We start from the raw sequence: 18,386 nt of genomic DNA, 5'->3' as shown, positions 1-18,386 counted from the left end.
TTTTACACCTAAGCAGCAGCAGGACCAGCCACCACTACCAAGAGCCCTTTGCCCCGATCCAGCCAGGCATGTGAGCTCCTCCCTCTGCAGTCCATTGGAGAGATCAATCTACCTGCTTTTAAATATCAGCAACAGTGGGAAATCAACTGCTTTTACACCTCAGCAGCAGCGGAACTATCCGCAACTACCAAGAGCACACAGACCCGATCCAGCCAAGAGTGTGAGCTCCACCTCCCCCTGCAGTCCACTAGGAAGATCAACTGTTTTTTACACCTAAGCAGCAACAGGACCAGCCACCACTACCGAGAGCCCTTTGCCCTGATCCAGCCAAACAAGTAAGCTCTTCCCCCAGCATTCCGTTGGAAAAATCAATATGCTTGCTTTTAAATATTATCAGAAGTAGGAGATCAACTGCTTTTACACCTAAGCAGCCTATAATAGGAGCCCTTGCCCCGATCCAACCAGGCATGTGAGCTCCTCCCCCTATATCCCGTTTAAGAGATCAATCTACCTGCTTTAAATATCAGCAGCAGTAGAAAAACAACTGCTTTTACATACAAGCAGCAGCGAGACCTACCGCAACCACCAAGAGCCCACAGACCCGATCCTGCCAGGAGTGTGAACTCCTCCCCCTGCAGTCCATTGGAGAGATCAATCTGCCTGCTTTTAAATATCAGCAGCAGTGGAGATCAACTGCTTTTACACCTAAGCAGCAACGAGACCAGCCACAACCACCGAGAGCACACAGACCCGATCCTACCAAGAGTGTGAACTCTTCCCCCCATGCAATCCGCTAAGAAGATCGACTGTCGGATCCAGGCGGCTTTCCCGCAGAGGAGAGAATCCTGCATTCACCGTGGGCCTCATCTGGGGCAGCCTCCTTGGAGCGGCTGGGGCACGGGCAAGTACCTTTCTTATTTCTAATCTTAATGTATATTTTCTGTAAACCGCTTAGAACCTAACGGATGTAGCGGTATATAAGAAATAAATTACATTACATTACCTGCTTTAGCGGCTGGGTCAGTTCAGGCTTCCCAGCCGCTACAGGCCCTGGAGGGGTTATTTTGGGCAACCTCAGGTGACCTTCCCCCTGTATTGGAAAAACAGGGGCAGGTTTCAGCTGGGTCCCCTGCTGTGGCAGAGAGTCCTATGGGACCCTTGGGGAGAGTGTGGCACAGTGGTTAAAGCTACAGCCTCAGCACCCTGAGGTTGTGGGTTCAAACCCACGCTGCTCCTTGTGACCCTGGGCAAGTCACTTAATCCCCCCATTGCCCCAGGTACGTTAGATAGATTGTGAGCCCGCCAGAACAGAGAGGGAAAACTGCTTGAGTACCTGAATAAATTCCTGTAAACTGTTCTGAGCTCCCCTGGGAGAATGGTATAGAATAAATAAATAATTTTATTTTTTCTTTGTGCAGAGCCTATTTTCAGGCGGTTGGGGGTCCCTCGTGCCGCTGGTGGTGGGACTTTGGGTTTCCCGCCTTCCGGTGACAAGGCGTCCGTGGTGCGCCTTTTTCAAAGGGATGAGCTACCGGACCTGATTCAGAAGGTCTCATCGGTGCTACATTTTGAATGAGCGCCACCGGAGACCCCCAGTGGTGGACACGGTGGTCTCAGCGATTGCTAAGTGGCATATCGTGGCTGTTGAGGGAGGTTCTGCCTTACGGGACTCTGAGGAGCATAAGTTGGAGACTATTCTTACGCAGAATTTTGATGTTGCTGCCTTGGGGTCCAGGTGGCTATTTGTGGGGGGCTGGTGGCTCGTGTCGTGTTTTGGTGGGCCGAGTGTGTCCTGGATCGTGAGTCTGATGACTAGTCCTTGGTGGATCAAAAGGTGGCTAAGGTTGAGATGGCTGCCTCTCAGTTGCTCTCTATGTTTTGGTGCAGACGTCAGCCAGGTCTATGGCTTTTGGAGTGGCCCTACAACGTCCCGTTTGGCTTCGCGCTTGGTCGGCGGTTGCTGCGTCCAAAACTATGCTTACCAAATTTCCCTTTCGGGGATCTTTTTTTGTTTGGAGAGGATTTAGATAAGTTGGTTCAGACTCTGACAGACTTTAAGGTGCCCTGCCCTGCCTGCCTGAGGAACGTGCCCGCCCAGCGTCTCAGGGTGGCACTGCCAGTAGACGTCTGCGGGAGTTTGCACATATCGCCCTGGGCATGGGGCTGCTTCTTGCCAGGCTTCGGGGTTTTCTCGGGGTTGATTTTATCAGCGCATGCAGTCCTTTCAGGGGGCCCGTTGGGGGATTGGGAATCTCTCCACCTGTCCCCCGCTGCCCATCCTGCACAATGACTCTTTGCTGGCACCCCCTGGTGGGTGCCCGGCTGCGTGAATTTTTTCCCAAGTGGGCCGAGATCACATTCAATCAGTAGGTCCTGAAGGTGGTGCGGGACAGTTATGCTCTAAAATTTGCCTGCTCTCTGCCAGATCATTTTCTAGCCTCTCCGTGTTAGGCGGCATGGAAGACGCAGGCCTTTCGCCAGATCCTTCAGCGCTTGCTAGATCTCAAAGCAGTTCCAGTGCTCGATTTACTTTGTGGTGCCCAAGAAGGAGGGGACCTCTCGGCCCATCCTAGATTTAAAAGGGGTCAGCAGGGCTCTCAGCATTCCCTCTTTTCGCATGGAAACACTGAGGTCTGTCATTCTGGCGGTTCAGCCTGGAGAGTTCCTGACTTCTCTCGATCTGACGGAGGCCTACTTGCATGTTCCCATTCGGGCCTTCCATCAGTGCTTCCTTCGCTTTACTATCTTGGGTCAGCACTATCAGTTCTGTGCGCTTCCCTTTGGCCTGGCCACGGCTCCCTGGATGTTCACCAAGGTGATGGTGGTCATCGCGGCAGCCTTGTGGTCAGAGGGCATTCTGGTGCATCCCTACCTGGATGACTGGTTGATTTGGGCGAAGTCGTTGCAGGAGAACACCCGGGTTAAGGGTGGTGGAGTTTCTCCAGTCACTGGGATGGGTGGTCAACCTTTCCAAGAGTCGGTTGGTCCCATCTCAGCATCTGGAGTACCTTGGCGTTCTGTTCGACACCTTCTTGGGGAAGGTCTTCCTTCCGGAGGCCTGTGTTAGCAAATTGCAATCTCAGATTCGCCTCCTTATGGCGTTCCGGTGTCTTCGGGCGCAGGATTTCCTCCAAGTCTTGGGGTTGATGGCGGCTTCCCTCGATGTAGTGAGGTGGGCGCAGGCCCACATGCGTCCTTTTCAGTTTGTTCTGCTCTAGAGGTGGTCGCCCCAGAAGCACAGTTTGGATCTCCATGTTCCTCTGCGAAGCTTGGCGTACTGCAGTCTTCGTTGGTGGCTCCAGACCTCTCATCTTGTTCAGGGGACAAGTCTGGATCAACCACTGTGGACGGTGCTTCTCACGGATGCCAGTCTCCTCGGTTGAGGAGCTCAATGTCTAGGTCACTCAGCTCAGGGCACTTGGTCCACAGAGGAGGCGTCCTGGTCGATCAATGTGTTGGAGACCAGAGCCGTCCATCTGGCGCTGTTAGCCTTCCGCTCCTTCTTGTTGGGCAAGTCAGTCAGAGTTCTGTTGGACAATACCACGGCGGTGGCTTACGTCAATCATCAGGGAGACCCAGAGGATTCAAGTAGCGCAGGAGGTGGCTCTGCTCATGATCTGGGCAGAGTCCCACCTTCAGGAAATCTTGGCCTCTCACATAGCCGGTGTGGAGAATGTTCAGTCGAACTTCCTCAGTTGTCACATGCTGGATCCCGGTGAGTGGTATCTAAGCCCTGTGGCCTTTCAGCTGATGTGGCGGCTTTGTCTGATGCTGCATTTGGGGCCTCGGTGGTGCAGGCAGGCTCCAGATGTTGCCATTGCTTTGGTATATCACTTTGAGCACAGAATCTGGAGGGGATGTAACAGATTCTCTACGGCATGCCCTCTGTCTACTCTGTCTTTTGTGTATCACCTACATATTGCTGCCTCGAATGTTCTCCTTTCAGGCCTCAGTACCTTCCAGCCAGCAGACACAGGCCCTGTGGGAAATCGTTCTGTATATGTGGGTACATATCTTTACCGAAGGCTCATTTCCAGTAACATTTTACATTCCCTTTTCCAAATTGATCCACATTGCCTCTTCTTTACCCTGCAGATCCTGCAATTGTGTGGCTTTAATATGATCAAGCACAAACTGGAAACGAGCACAAGTTACAATGTTCTGACCTATATTTCATGTTGCCTGTTTATTAATTGTTCTTTTATATTGCAGAGTAGAATGCCGTGTACCAGGGAGATTCCCCGTTCCCCCCCTTTATATCTGTGTTTTGTTTCAGTGCTATTCGGTTGCTTTTGGCCGTAACTGCAGGGGGTTCTGTATTCTTCAGCCAAGTAGGAGGAGCAGAAGAAAAGTGTGTGGCTTTCTGCAAGACCTGGTTCACGGGTTGAAATGAAACATCTTTAGTACAGAATTTGTCAGGGACTAATAGAAAGAAGATGACCAAAGGTAAGAACCTAATCTTCCAATAGAATAGAAATTATCTATTTTCGCGTAAAGAATAGATGAAATAGAATAAGAAGAGGAAGAATGAATGCTCTTGGACTGCACCCCATCCACTAAAGGCAGAGAGGGCCATGATATCTGCTTCAGTCTGCATCTCTTTCTGCTAAAAAGTGAGCCTTTAGTTGCACAGGGCAGGGTCTTAGAGTGGTGGTTCTCAGGATACACTTATCCATTCAGGTTTTTATGAGATACGTTTGCATACAATAGAGGCAGTGCATGTAAATTTATCTTATGCATATTCTTTGTGGATATCTTGAAAGCTAGACTGGCAGGGTGTGTCCTGAGGACTGGGTTGACAACCACTGGGATGGAGAATGGAGATAGTCCACATTAGGAAACTTGAGTCAAGGAGAGTGTATTCCAGACTAGGACACCTGGTTCCTCATTCACCTGTTCATTTTTATGACTACTTTCTTTTCTTTAACTAGGCAACCCAGTGATCCATCCTGATATCTTAATAAGGATTAAGGAAGAAAGGGTGCCTCATCGCCGACGTCTTAAAGTTCCATTGGGGCAGGATCATGAAGATGACTCCAACATAAGTAAGTTGAAGGGACTCTTGAGTTGCTGAGCATTGGGAATGGGAAGCTGTGATTCCTTCTCTTGTCCAGATGCATGATAACCACTTAAAAGACTTCAACACTTGGCCTGCTTCATTAGTCGACTCTACAGTCTGTGCCTTGATCATGGCAAGGACAAATTAAGAATGCATATGTAGTATCACTTCGTACCTCATGAGTTTATCTTGTTGGGCAGACTGGATGGTCCGATCTTTATCTGCCATCATCTACTACATTACATCAAGAGGTTTTTCACTCCAAAAAACAGCTTATCCCAAGAGAAGCAGGCAGCATATTCTCACACATGGGTGATGTCACTGATGGAGCCCCAGTACAGATATTTTAAAAGTGAATCGCAACTTTAAAGTTTAAAAAGTTTGCGATCAGCCTGCACCGCACATGCGCGAGTGCCTTCCCGCCCAACATAGGCGCACGGTCCCTCAGTTTCTTAGTTTCCACGGAGCTAAGAAGATGCATTTCAACGCTCTCACATTTGTGATTTTTTAACTTGTTTTTATTTTTTATTTTCTTTTGCTATTTTACCTCTGGTTTAAAAAAAAAAAATCTGTATTTTTTCTCCCTCGCAGGTTTTGGCCCAGTGGGGCCTGTTCGTCCACCTTGGCCACCATGTTTAATTTAGCTGAGGCGGTCTTCCCATCAACATCGCGCCCACAGACGGGATTTAATAAGTGCGGTCGTTATGCTCAGCCCATTTCTGTAACTGACCCACATCGCTGGTGTCTCCAGTGTTTAGGGCCCGAGCACTGTCCGGAAACCTGTACCCGTTGTTCTTCCCTTCAGAAGAGGACTTTAAAAAACCGCCTTCTTCAACAGCAATGACTGTTTGGTGTCGCTATGGAGGGGGAGCCGACATCGCTATTGACACTAACAGTGCCGACCAAGACGACACCGTGCACATCGACACTAGCAGAGACATCTGGTGTCACAACCTCCAGTGGATAAGCCGGCTAAGAAGCCTTTCCCTACCCCATCTGAGATTCAGGTCAAAATGGCATTGAGTTGAGTCATTCCGACTTCGAAAAAGTCCCGTAAGTACCCGGTCCTGATCTAGGTGAATGCCTCAACATCGACTTCCTCATCACCGGACCGGAGTGCTGCACCAGTGATACCAGTGAAAAAGCCAGCTGTACCGGTGCTGTCCCTTAAGCAAAAGATTGACAATTTGCTTCGGGAGGAATTGGGTGAGCATTTTCAGATGTTGGTGCTGACTCAACTAATGGCCATGTCGACACTGACTCTCCAGGCCATGTCTACACCGGCTCTGCAGGTGACGGTTCAGTCTGAGCAAATAACGACACCAACCGCTTCTCAATCTGATGCTCCACCGGTGCGGAGACCATCAACACGGGAGTTAATCGATCCCTCTCCATGGCACAGAAAATCTGGTTTTGGGTGACAGCTCACAATCTTTTCTTAAAGGCTGTCTACATTTAAGGGGAGAATAATTCCCCAGCAGACAACCTCAGCAGAATCCTTCAACCTCACGAATGGACTCTCAACTCTGTAGCTCTTCATCCAATCTTTGCTCAATGGGGCACTCCACAAGTGGATTTATTTGCAGCTCCCCACAATCACAAGCTGCCCCAGTTCTGCTCCAGACTATACTCTCCTCACCGTCTAGAAGCAGATGCATTTCTTCTGGACTGGACAACATGTTTCTCTACACATTTTTGCCCACTCCTCTTAAACTAAAGACTGTTGAAACTCAAACGAGAGTCAGCCACCATGATTCTTGTTGCTCCTTAATGGCCAAGGCAGCATTGGTTTTCCCTTCTACTTCAACTCAGCTCCAGGGAGCCAATACCTCTGCAAATTTTTCCTACTCGGTATCAGGGATCTCTTCTACATCCCAACCTGCACTCATTACCCCTGACAGCTTGGTTTCTCTTGGGCTGAATCCGTCTCAGTTACATCTTTCTCAGCCACTTAACAATGTTATCAACAAAAGAGGACTCGATTTTCTTCCTGGCGTCTCTTTCATCATCATGATCCAACTTCCTTGTCAGTGGAATTGGTGTTGGATTATCTACTTCATCTGTCTGACTCTAGTCTCAAGTCTTTGTCTCTCAGAGTTCATCTTAATGCTATTACAGCTTTTCACATGTCAGTTGAGGGAAAACTTCTTACTGGTCATCCTTTGGTCTCCAGATTTATGAAAGGGCTTTTCAATGTTAAACCACCTCTCAAACCTCCTCCAGTAATCTGGGACCTTAATGTGGTTCTTTCCAGGTTAATGAAGCCTCCATTTGAACCAATGGCCACAGCTCATCTCCAGTTTCTCACCTGGAAAGTTGTTTTTCTTATCTCGCTCACTTCTGCCAGGAGGGTCAGTGAGTTACAAGCGTTGGTGGCATATCCACCCTTCACAGTTTTTCATCATGATAAAGTGGTTCTACTCACATATCCAAAGTTTGTTCCAAAAATTGTCACGGAGTTTCATTTCAATCAGTCGATTGTTTTCCCAGTTTTTTTTCCCTAAGCCTCATTCTCATGCGGGAGAAACAGAGATGCACACTCTGGATATAAACAGAACATCTCCCCAACTTTTTGTCTCTTTTGATCCTAACAAGTTAGGGTATTCGGTTTCCAAGAGAAAGATTTCCAACTGGGTAGCTGCCTTTATATCGTTCTGCTATGCTCAGACTGGACTGCATCTGGAGAGTCGTGTCACAGCTCACAAAGTCCGAGCTTCGGCAGCTTCTGTAGCTTTCCTTAGATCTACTCCTATTGAGGAAATTTGTAAAGCTGCCACCTGGTCCTCAGTTCATACATTCACCTCACAATATTGTCTGGAGTCTTTCTCCTATTGAGGAAATTTGTAAAGCTGCCACCTGGTCCTCAGTTCATACATTCACCTCACAATATTGTCTGGAGTCTTTCTCCAGACAGGATGAGTACTTCGGCCAGTCAGTATTACAAAATTTATTTTCTTGAAGGCCAACACTCCCACCATCCCATTCTAGCTTGGAGGTCACCCATGTGTGAGAATATGCTTGTCCTAGGATAAAGCACAGTTACGTATCGTAACAGGTGTTATCCAAGGACAGCAGGCAGATATTCTCATAACCCACCCACCTCCCCTGGTTGGCTTCTTAGCTGGCTTATCTTAACTGAGGGACTGTGCACCTACATTGGGCGAGAAGGCACTCACGCATGTGCGGTGCGGGCTGATCACAAACTTTCTAAACTTTAAAGTTGCGATTCACTTTTCAAGTGTCCGTACCAGGGCTCCATTGTTGACATTACCCATATGTGAGAATATCTGCCTGCTGTCCTTGGATAATACCTGTTACAATAAGTAACTGTGCTAAATGAGCAACCCATGGCTCGGTGTGCTAGAACTTACAAGTGGGAAATTCTTTTAATTACATCTCTTTGCTTCAGACTGATTTTGACTGGCTTTTGATAAGTCTACTGGTATGATTTGGTGAATTTGATTTATTCAGAAGCAAAGTATGAAGGGCTAAGGCAGGGGTGGACCAAAATTAGGCCATAGCACCCTTGAATTTTTCCAGCCCATCCTAAAATGAATTTGGTTTGATCCTGACTATTGATTGCCTTTGCTTTTCTTGAAATTTGGATTTGGGCTAGTTGGACTTTATTTATTTAAACATTTCTTATGTACTGCAAATCTAAGTGGTTTACAACATACATACGTAGAATAGATATACTGTAACATTAAAACATACTACTCTTCAAGACATACAGTATTCAAAAACCTGAACAATGTCTAAACTTTCTGTTTCAATTCATAAATATGCCTGAGAAAACAGATGTGCTTTTATATTTTTCTAAATGTTCTCAAGGATTCAATCTTTCTTAATTCCTTTGAAAGGGAGTTCCATAACTGAGGTCCCTGCCTGATTGCTTTAACGAAAGGGACGTCCTGGCACATGAATCTTTAGGATTGCAGCCAGACAAAGTGGTGGTGGCTCATAAAGAATTTTAAAAATTAGTGTTAAAATTTTTAAATGAATAGGCAATCAATGAGATTGCTTAAGAATTGGCATAATGTGACTATACAAAGGACTTCCTGAGATTAAACTTTGTCTCTTACCTTAATTTTTGGTAAATTATTCATTTTCTCATACGTTACTTGAAGCAGAAAAATATTATTTGAAAAATCTCCAATAAGAGAAGAAGTCAGTTGTCGCTGGATTGGAGAAGAAGGGGGAGCCGTTGGATTACATAAGGAAGGAGAACTGGCTGTCATTGGATTGCATTGAAGAGGAGGGAGAGCTGGCTGCTGTATCCATTCAGCACAGGGAAGGGGGGCTGACACCACTGCTGTGCAATGGAAGAAAAAGAGCTGTATCTCCATGGCTAAAAGAGGAATGTGAGCTTCTTCTCTTCACATAAGAACATAAGCAATGCCTCCACTGGGTCAGACCAGAGGTCCATCGTGCCCAGCAGTCCGCCCACGCGGTGGCCCAACAGGTCTAGGACCTGTGCAGTAGCCCTCTATCTATACCCCTCTATCCCTTTTTCCAGTAGGAATTTGTCCAATCCTTTCTTGAACCCATGCACCGTACTCTGCCCTATTACGCCCTCTGGAAGCGCATTCCAGATGTCCACAACACGCTGGGTAAAGAAAAACTTCCTAGCATTCGTTTTGAATCTGTCCCCTTTCAGCTTTTCCGAATGCCCTCTTGTTCTTTTATGTTCTGAAAGTTTGAAGAATCTGTCCCTCTCTACTCTCTCTATGCCCTTCATGATCTTGTAGGTTTCTATCATGTCCCCTCTAAGTCTCCGCTTTTCCAGGGAGAAGAGCCCCAGTCTCTCCAGTCTTTCAGTGTATGAAAGGTTTTCCATGCCTTTAATCATTCGTGTCGCTCTCCTCTGAACCCTCTCAAGTATTGCCATATCCTTCTTAAGATACGGTGACCAATACTGGACACAGTACTCCAGGTGCGGGCGCACCATTGCCCGATACAACGGCAGGATGACTTCTTTCGTTCTGGTTGTAATACCCAACATTCTGTTTGCCTTCTTTGAGGCTGTTGCGCATTGTGCCGTTGACTTCATTGTTGTGTCCACCAGTACACCCAAGTCCCTTTCAAGGCTACATCTCCTCTCAATCAGGAAAACTCAAACTATCATTGTTTCTCTTTCCCATGTACTCATCCTTTCCCTCTCCTTCAATTTTTCCCTCAATATTCTGTCCCTTGCCCTTTACCAGCTCTATCCTTGCATTCACCCTCTTCCTGCCCTTGACCCACCCACAACCTTCATTTTGGCCTCCCATCTCCAGCCTAATCCCAACAATATTCCCTTCTTTCATCTATCCAACCCCAACACGCTTCATTTCCAGGCCAGTTCCCATCAATCTAACCCTCCCACCTTTGAAATCATTACTGTTTTTTCCTTCCTCTAATACAAAGTGACTGATTTCAGCCACTACCATTGTTGCCCCCTTTCTAGCCCAATTCATTCATCGCCACCACCTCTTTTACCATCTTCTGGTCTATGTGGCCTGTTCAGCTGAAGCAGCCTCTCTCCAGCCTGGAATGGGACAGCATACAAAGACTGATCTATTGTTTTCAGAGGACTAGCAATTTCCTTAAAATAATGGAGTTTCTTGAGTATATACTAGAGAGGTCCTAGGTGTGTTTATGAATGTTATGAAAAAGCACAAGTTTCCCTGCTCCTTTCAGAAACTTTGCTTCTTAAATGGAAGAGTTAATTTTGATTAGCCCTCTTTGGGGTTTATTTTTTTTAGTTGTTGTTATACGGAAGTTGGCATGCATCGTGATATCATCAAGTCTTGTAAAACTGCTGTTGCATTGGTTATTGCGTAATAATTTATCATACTCATAAATACTTAATAGCAACACTTAATTCATTCCCCACTCTCCCAAAATAAAAACCAGGGGGGATAGTAACATAGTAAATGACAGCAGATAAATACCTGAATGGGCCATCCAGTCTGCCCTGTAATTACATGCATTACAATTTCTTGATTAAATTCAAATGTCTTTTCTTTATCTCTGGGCCATAGACCTCAGAAGTCCCCTCGGTACTGCCGTTGAAGCTCACTCCAGCCTTTCCAAGCCATCTCCTTTGCCGGATTCAGACTGTGAAAGCTTGCTCATTCATATTCTAATTAACGATCCTCAGTGTTCATCCCATGCTTTTTTGAATTCCATCAGATTTCCTCTCCATCACCTCCCTCGGGAAGGAAGCCAAAAAAGATTACAAACCACCTCATGGCAATATAAGAAAAACATAAAAAGGAAGAGAAATATACGAACTGCAGTCTAAACAAAAGAAGGCAACATAGGTAGATATTTTTTTTTAAAAGGAAAATTTAAGGAAACCCCCAGCTCAGAAAGGCCTCTGTGAGGGGAAAAGACTCAGTCATTGTTGTAGGGAGTTGTACCTTCTGCTTCTCTGTGGCTGACATGGATAGGTCTTAGAGCGCTCCAGGACAGCACTTGGGTATCCACCATGATGGCTCTATTCCCTTCTATTTTTTAAAACTATTTTTATATAGATTTTTTTTTTCATTTTATTTAGATTTTTACATATGGTTTAATTCTAGGTATATAGAATTAAAATAATTGGGATAAAAATGGCTGGTAAATTTGCTGAAGGCAAATTGTATATACAGTTGAATAAGATGAGGAACTGGTCCAAGTTTCAAGATGTGCAGCAAGCTAATATTGATATATTTATCATAATATTGATAAAATGGATTCCAAACTTTATCAACGCAAGAGATTTACCCCTTTAACATTCTAAACACATTACAGCCACTTCTCTATATAGGAAGGGTCTTCGTATCTCTAATGCCTAGCTATGGTGTATCTTGCCTCTAGCAATAAATCTAATCATTGCTCGTACATCTTGCTAGAACATAAGACATTAAGCCCACTTCATTAAGCCTGATTTAATTCTTGGTACTACAGTTTGATAGCTGGTCTCCACCTCCGGCCTTTACAGTCTGTTAATATTGAGTCATCTGTGTAAGGGTACTCTTTTATGTCATTGAAAACAGACACCCCGGCTATCGTGTCTGCCCCACCATTGAGGATTAAGCAGGAGAATGAATCTTACTATATGGATCAACAGGACTTGGAGGAAGGGGACAGCAACAGTAGTCCCACAGCAAGTAAGAGATAAAGACTCTTTTTGGGGTAAATGAAAGGGAGGGGTTTCTGAGTGACTATTTCATGTGAATCACAGCTCTGTCCCCACCCCCATCCCCAATGATTCCTTTGTGATCAGGGGAGATGCCCAAAAGCTTTCCATGGAAGTATGATTGGTTGTAGCCAGTCTTACTTGCAAGGCAGCTCAGTCTCTGATGCTCAAAAGGGTTCTTGGGAGCTTTTACCAATTGCAGTAGAAGCCACCGAGAACCCTATGCAAGTGTATTAAAATGAGCTTTCTGACAGACAAAGGGACAAGAAAGAATCACTAACCAGATCCAACAGGCCTTAACAAACCTCAACACAGACTGCACAAACAAACCACTCCACCTGCTGGAGACTGAGAAAAGTCTGATTGTAAGAGGGACTGCACAGCCCAATTGTATGATGTCAAAATCGGTCTCCACCTACTGGCATCCGTTTCTGTGCTGGTCTGGAGGGACTAAAAGAAAGAAAATTAGCAGGTAAAGACCTAATTTCTCCCTCCTTGTAATGCTCAGAAGGGAATACCCACCTTTTACTGTACAAAATGTTTTGGCAGATCTGTCATGCGAGCATATATCCCAGGGGTGTCAAACTCTGGTCCGTGGGCCAAATTTGGCCCACGATCTGGCCCGCCGTTCCTTCCCTCTCTCCATCCCAGCTTTCCAGTCTCTTCTAAACAGCTTGCCGAGGAATGCTGGTTGGTTGTAGCGATCCTAGCAGGCTGCCATAGCCTCAGCAGCACATTCCCTCTGCCGCGGACCGGTACGTTAGAGGAGGGGCAGGACCATAGCAGAGGGAACATGCTGCTGAGGCTATGGCAGCCTGCTAGGATCGCTAAAGCCAACCAGCGATCCTCGGCAAACTGTTTAGAAGAGACTGGAAAGCTGGGAGGGAAGGAGGCAGCCTGCTAGGTTCGCTACAGCTGACCGGTGATCCTCGACAGGCTGCTTAGAAGATTGTAGTTGTAAATAATAGACTCACAGGGCTTTTTCACACTGGGGCAGTCTATTTCAAACCCAGTTTCTTTGTAGAATAGATGCATAATTCACTTACTGGAATACAAATAGAATGGAGGACTAGTCTTGTGGTTAGCTCAGTGGGAACCGGATCAGGAGATCCAGGTTCAAATCCTGCTCTTCTAACTAACCATTGTGATTTTGGTTAATCACATCACCCTCCCTTGCTTCAGGTAGAAACTTAGCACTAGAGCTTCTAACGTGTTTCAATGGGGTTCTAAATTTTTTGGGCAGCTCAAGCAGTGGGTCCTGCTGTAGAAGTACACGGAGGGAGGGAAGGAGGGGTCCAAACAGACATGCATATGCCGGACTGAGGGTGGGGGGAGAGGAAGAACTAATGGGTCTAAAACAGAGGAGAGGGAGAGAGATGGTGGACAGTGGTATGGAGGAAGGGAAGGAACAGAAAGGGAAAGAAGTTGGACACAAGGGATGTTGTTGGAGGGAGGATAGAGATACTGGATAGGAGGGTAGTTGGGAAGAGAAAGAGAGATGGTGGACCCTGAGATGGTGGGGAAGGAGGGAGAGATGCTGGATGAAAGGATAGTTGAGAAAAAGAGAGATGGTGGATCTGAGGATGGTGGGGCCCATCATTGCAGCTGTGGGGATGGAGACAAAAAAAGGAAAGATGCCAGACCTCCGGGGTCGGGAAGGGAAATGGAAGAGGAGGACAGAGATGGAAGATGGATGGTTAGCATGAAGGAAGAAGGAAACGGCAAATGGGCAGAAGACCCTAGCAAGCAAGTTATCAGAAGACAACCAGAGCCTGGGACCAACATGATTTGAATAATGACCAGCCAACAAAAGGTAAAAAAAAAATAATTTTATTTTCTGTTTTGTGATTACAATATGTCAGATTTGAAATGTGTATCCTGCTAGAGCTGGTATTAAACAGCAAGCATGAACTAGGACCTAAAAGAGAGATGAAAAGTCTTTATTAAGGTGCGCATTTAACATACTCTAAATTGGTTAGCGTACCTTAATAAAAGGACCCCTAAGTATCTTAATAAAAAAATTCAGCCCGCAACTTAGCCTATGTTTTAGATTTCAGCCCCTTATGTGATTGAGTTTGCCATCCCTGGGTATATCCCATGCCTATGGTCAGAACGCAGCTGTCAGGCACGGGACAGATGGATAAGTTAGAGTCTCTATGGGTCAAAATTCCGGGAACAAATGAACCAGAAACAAGGATAGGCATCTACTACCGACCCCCAGGACTGTCCGAAGAAATGATGGATGAGAATAAACGCAACTGCAAGGGAGGCAACGCAGTTATCATGGGTGACTTCAATTATCCAGGGATAGACTGGAACCTAGGCATCTCCGGCTGTGCTAGAGAGACCAAGTTCCTGGAAACGGTAGGTGATTGCTTCCTGGAACAACTTGTCAAGGAAAACACGAGAGGAAACGCAATTCTGGACCTAATTCTAAATGGACTGCGAGGACCGGCACAAGATGTAGACGTAGAAGGGACCCTGGGAAGCAGCGATCACAATATGATCCGCTTCAACCTGGAAATAGGGGCGAAACATTGGTCCAGAACGACAACGACGGCCACGGCACTAAACTTCCGAAAAGGAAATTATGAAGGGTTGAGACGCATGGTGGGGAAGATTAAGAAGCAGATAAACACTGTAAAAATGCTGGAGAAAGCTTGGTCTCTTTTTAAGGATACGGTCACCAAGGCGCAAAATCTATATATACCGCGTATCAAAAGGGATCAAAGAGGAAAAAGAATAAAGAACAGCGTGGCTCACTGTAGAGGTAAAGGAAGCAATCAGAGACAAGAAAAACTCATTGAAGGAATGGAAAAGATCAAAAACAGATGAAAACTGGAATAAGCACAAACAACATCAACGCAGGTGCCATAAGGCGGTAAAAGGGGCCAAAAGAGACTACGAGGAAAAAATAGCCAAGGAGGCGAAAAACTTCAAGCCGTTCTTTCAATATATTAAAAGGAAACAACCCGCAAAGGAAGTGGTGGGACCGTTGGATGACCAAGGAATAAAGAGAGCGCTAAAGAAGGACAAAGCAATCGCTGACAGACTGAACACGTTTTTTGCGTCTGTATTTACTGAAGAGGATATATACAGCATACCGGAACCCATTAGGCTATATGCTGGGAGTGAAAACGGGAAACTGACAAGGTTGACGGTCAGTCTAGAAGAGGTACGCAGGCAGATTGATAGACTTAAGAGCGATAAATCCCAGGGACCGGATGGCATCCATCAGAGGGTCATCAAGGAACTGAAAGGGACCATGGCTGAACTGCTTCAACTAATAGCCAATCTGTCGATCGTATCGGGAAAGATTCTGGAGGACTGGAAGGTGGCGAATGTTACACCGATCTTCAAGAAAGGTTCGAGGGGAGACCCGGGAAACTACAGACTGGTGAGTCTGACCTCGGTACCGGGAAAAATGGTAGAGGCGCTGATAAAGGACTGCATCATTGATCACCTTGACGGACACGGGCTGATGAGGACCAGCCAGCACGGTTTCAGCAAAGGCAGATCTTGTTTGACAAACTTGCTGCACTTCTTCAAGGGAGTAAACAGGCAGAAAGACAAGGGTGACCCGGTCGACATTGTATATCTGGACTTTAAGAAGGCATTCAACAAGGTTCTGCATGAACGACTACTTCGGAAAATTGCGAGCCATGGAATCGAGGGTGAAATACTCACGTGGATTAAAAACTGGTTGGAACATAGGAAACAGAGAGTGGGGGTAAATGGACAATACTCAGACTGGAAGAGCGTCACTAGCGGGGTGCCGCAGGGCTCAGTGCTTGGACCCGTGCTCTTCAACATCTTTATAAACGATCTGGATATAGGTACGACGAGCGAGGTGATTAAATTTGCAGACGATACAAAGTTATTCAGAGTAGTGAAGACGCAGGGGGATTGCAAAGATCTGCAACATGGCATAATCAGGCTCGAGGAATGGGCATCAACATGGCAGATGAGGTTCAGCGTGGATAAGTGTAAAGTGATGCATGTCTGTAACAAAAATCTGCACGAATACAGGATGTCCGGGGCGGTACTTGGAGAGACCTCCCAGGAAAAAGACTTGGGAGTTCTGATCGACAAGTCAATGAAGCCGTCTGCACAATGCGCTGCGGTGGCAAAAAGTGCGAACAGAATGCTAGGAATGATAAAGAAGAGGATCACGAACAGATCGGAGAAGGTTATCATGCCGCTGTACCAGGCCATGGTGCACCCTCACCTGTAGTACTGCTTACAGCACTGGTCGCTGTACATAAAGAAGGACATGTAAGTGTCCAGAGAAGAGCGACTAAGATGGTTAAGGGGTTGGAGGAGCTGCAGTACAGCGAAAGATTAGAGAAACTGGGCCTCTTCTCCCTCGAACAGAGGAGATTGAGAGGGGACATGATCGATCAAAACATTCAAGGTACTGAAGAGAATAGACTTGGTAGATAAGGAGAAGTTGTTCACCCTTTCCAAGGTAGGAAGAACTAGAGGGCTAAAATTGAAAGGGGATAGATTCCGTACGAACGTACAGAAGTTCTTCTTCACCCAGAGAGTGGTAGAAAACTGGAACGCTCTTCCAGAGGCTGTTATAATTGAAAACACCCTCCAGGGATTCAAGACAAAGTTAGACAAGTTCCTGCTGAACAAGAACGTATGCAGGTAAGGCTAGTCTCAGTTAGGGCACTGGTCTTTGATCTAAGGGCCGCCGCTTGAGCAGACTGCTGGGCATGATGGACCACTGGTCTGACCCAGCAGCGGCAATTCTTAAGTTCTTACACAACAGCTGCATCCATATCGCGGTCAAAACAAATAAAATTCCACCCACAAAAAGAAATGCTCTGGAGCTCCCACGATCGGGAATTGTACTGGGCCTGCGCAGAAGAGCTGTGTTTACCTCTTAGCTCTTGTGCACAGGCTTCAGGCACAGTTTCTCAGCACAAATAGTATCCATATGATTTGCATGCCATTTGTGCTGAGTGTGCCCTAGAAACCAAAACCGCTTCCAACCTGATCTTTTTTACCGGGTTGCAGAGCTTTGTTCATCCTGCCCTCTTGTTTGTGTGTATAAGAGCTAGAAGATATTCTTTCATTTCCCTGTGACTTAATTGTAAAAGAGGAATTTTTGTAAAAGAGTTGTAAAAAGTTGGAATTTTTTTAAATTTGTTTCAGACAACAAATTATTTATTTTAAACGTTTCTAACCTGCCTATTACCTTGGCAAGATACAATAAAACACACGTAAAATTAAACATAGAACAAAATTAAGCAGCCTGTTGAATATTCTCTCCAACAGCTAAAGCCAATGTATTTTATTTATTTTATTATTTATATACCACTTATATCCTAAGTGGTTTTATATTCAGGTATTTTACCATATTTCCCTATCTGTCCCGGTGGGCTCAAACTCTATCTAGTGTACCTGGGGCAACGGGGAGATTAAGTGACTTGCCCAGGAGCGAGGGATTTGAACCCACAATCTCAGGGTGCTGAGGCTGTAGCTCTAACCACTGCACCACACATTCTAGAATTTGTCACGTCATCATCCCCGTGGGAAACAATTCCGTGTCACTCTTTAGTGTCTATCACACTAGTATTCTTCAATGCAAGGTTTGAGGGTAAGTGGTTGTGCCCATTCATACTCTGATTCTTCCCTCTCGCCTTGAAAAATGACACAGGGATGTTTTTTTGTGTTTAACTGCAGGAACGGGGACAAATTCTGTCACGTGTCATTGTCTAGAATTTGTCACCGTCATTGTTCCCACAGATAACTGTGGGAACCCATCCCATGTCATTCTTTAGTGTCTATCTCAACCTTTGTCCTCCTACACCAGCATTCTTCAATGCAGGGCTTTTGAGGATCAGTGGCTGGGCCCATTCAAACTCTGATTCTTCCCTCTCTTCATAAAGAATGACATGGGATTTCCTGCAGTTAACCACTAGGATGGGGACCAATTCTGTCCCTGTGTCTTTCTCTATGGTCTTAAGTTTGTTCAGAATTGACTCGGAGCTTACCCATAGAAATCTAATCTAAACTAGTATTTCTGAGTCACGCTATGCCTAAACAGGTTCATGGTGCCTTACAATATAAGAAATTAAAGAATGTATATGCTGCATTATAGCAGTTTGAAGAGGGCAGAATTATAAACGGAGGAATAGGGAAGAGAGAATG

The 18,386-nt window shown here is 45.8% G+C and overlaps 1 protein-coding gene across 4 annotated transcripts in view; it reads left to right on the top strand.

Annotated features, from left to right (window-relative positions):
• Nucleotides 1-18,386, top strand: part of LOC117368330 (zinc finger protein 251-like) — a 72,020-nt gene that overhangs the window by 19,784 nt on the left and 33,850 nt on the right. For all 4 annotated transcript variants that reach the window (XM_033961891.1, XM_033961890.1, XM_033961892.1 and 1 more), the window contains exons 5-6: nucleotides 4,932-5,045; nucleotides 12,082-12,195. In XM_033961891.1, coding sequence (XP_033817782.1) covers nucleotides 4,932-5,045; nucleotides 12,082-12,195 — 228 coding nt within the window. The remainder of the gene's footprint in view (nucleotides 1-4,931; nucleotides 5,046-12,081; nucleotides 12,196-18,386) is intronic.

This window comes from Geotrypetes seraphini, chromosome 10, assembly GCF_902459505.1.
Source record: "Geotrypetes seraphini chromosome 10, aGeoSer1.1, whole genome shotgun sequence".
Taxonomy (NCBI): Eukaryota; Metazoa; Chordata; class Amphibia; order Gymnophiona; family Dermophiidae; genus Geotrypetes; species Geotrypetes seraphini.
Note: the sequence above shows the minus strand (reverse complement) of the source record. Positions and strands in the feature narration are given on the sequence as shown.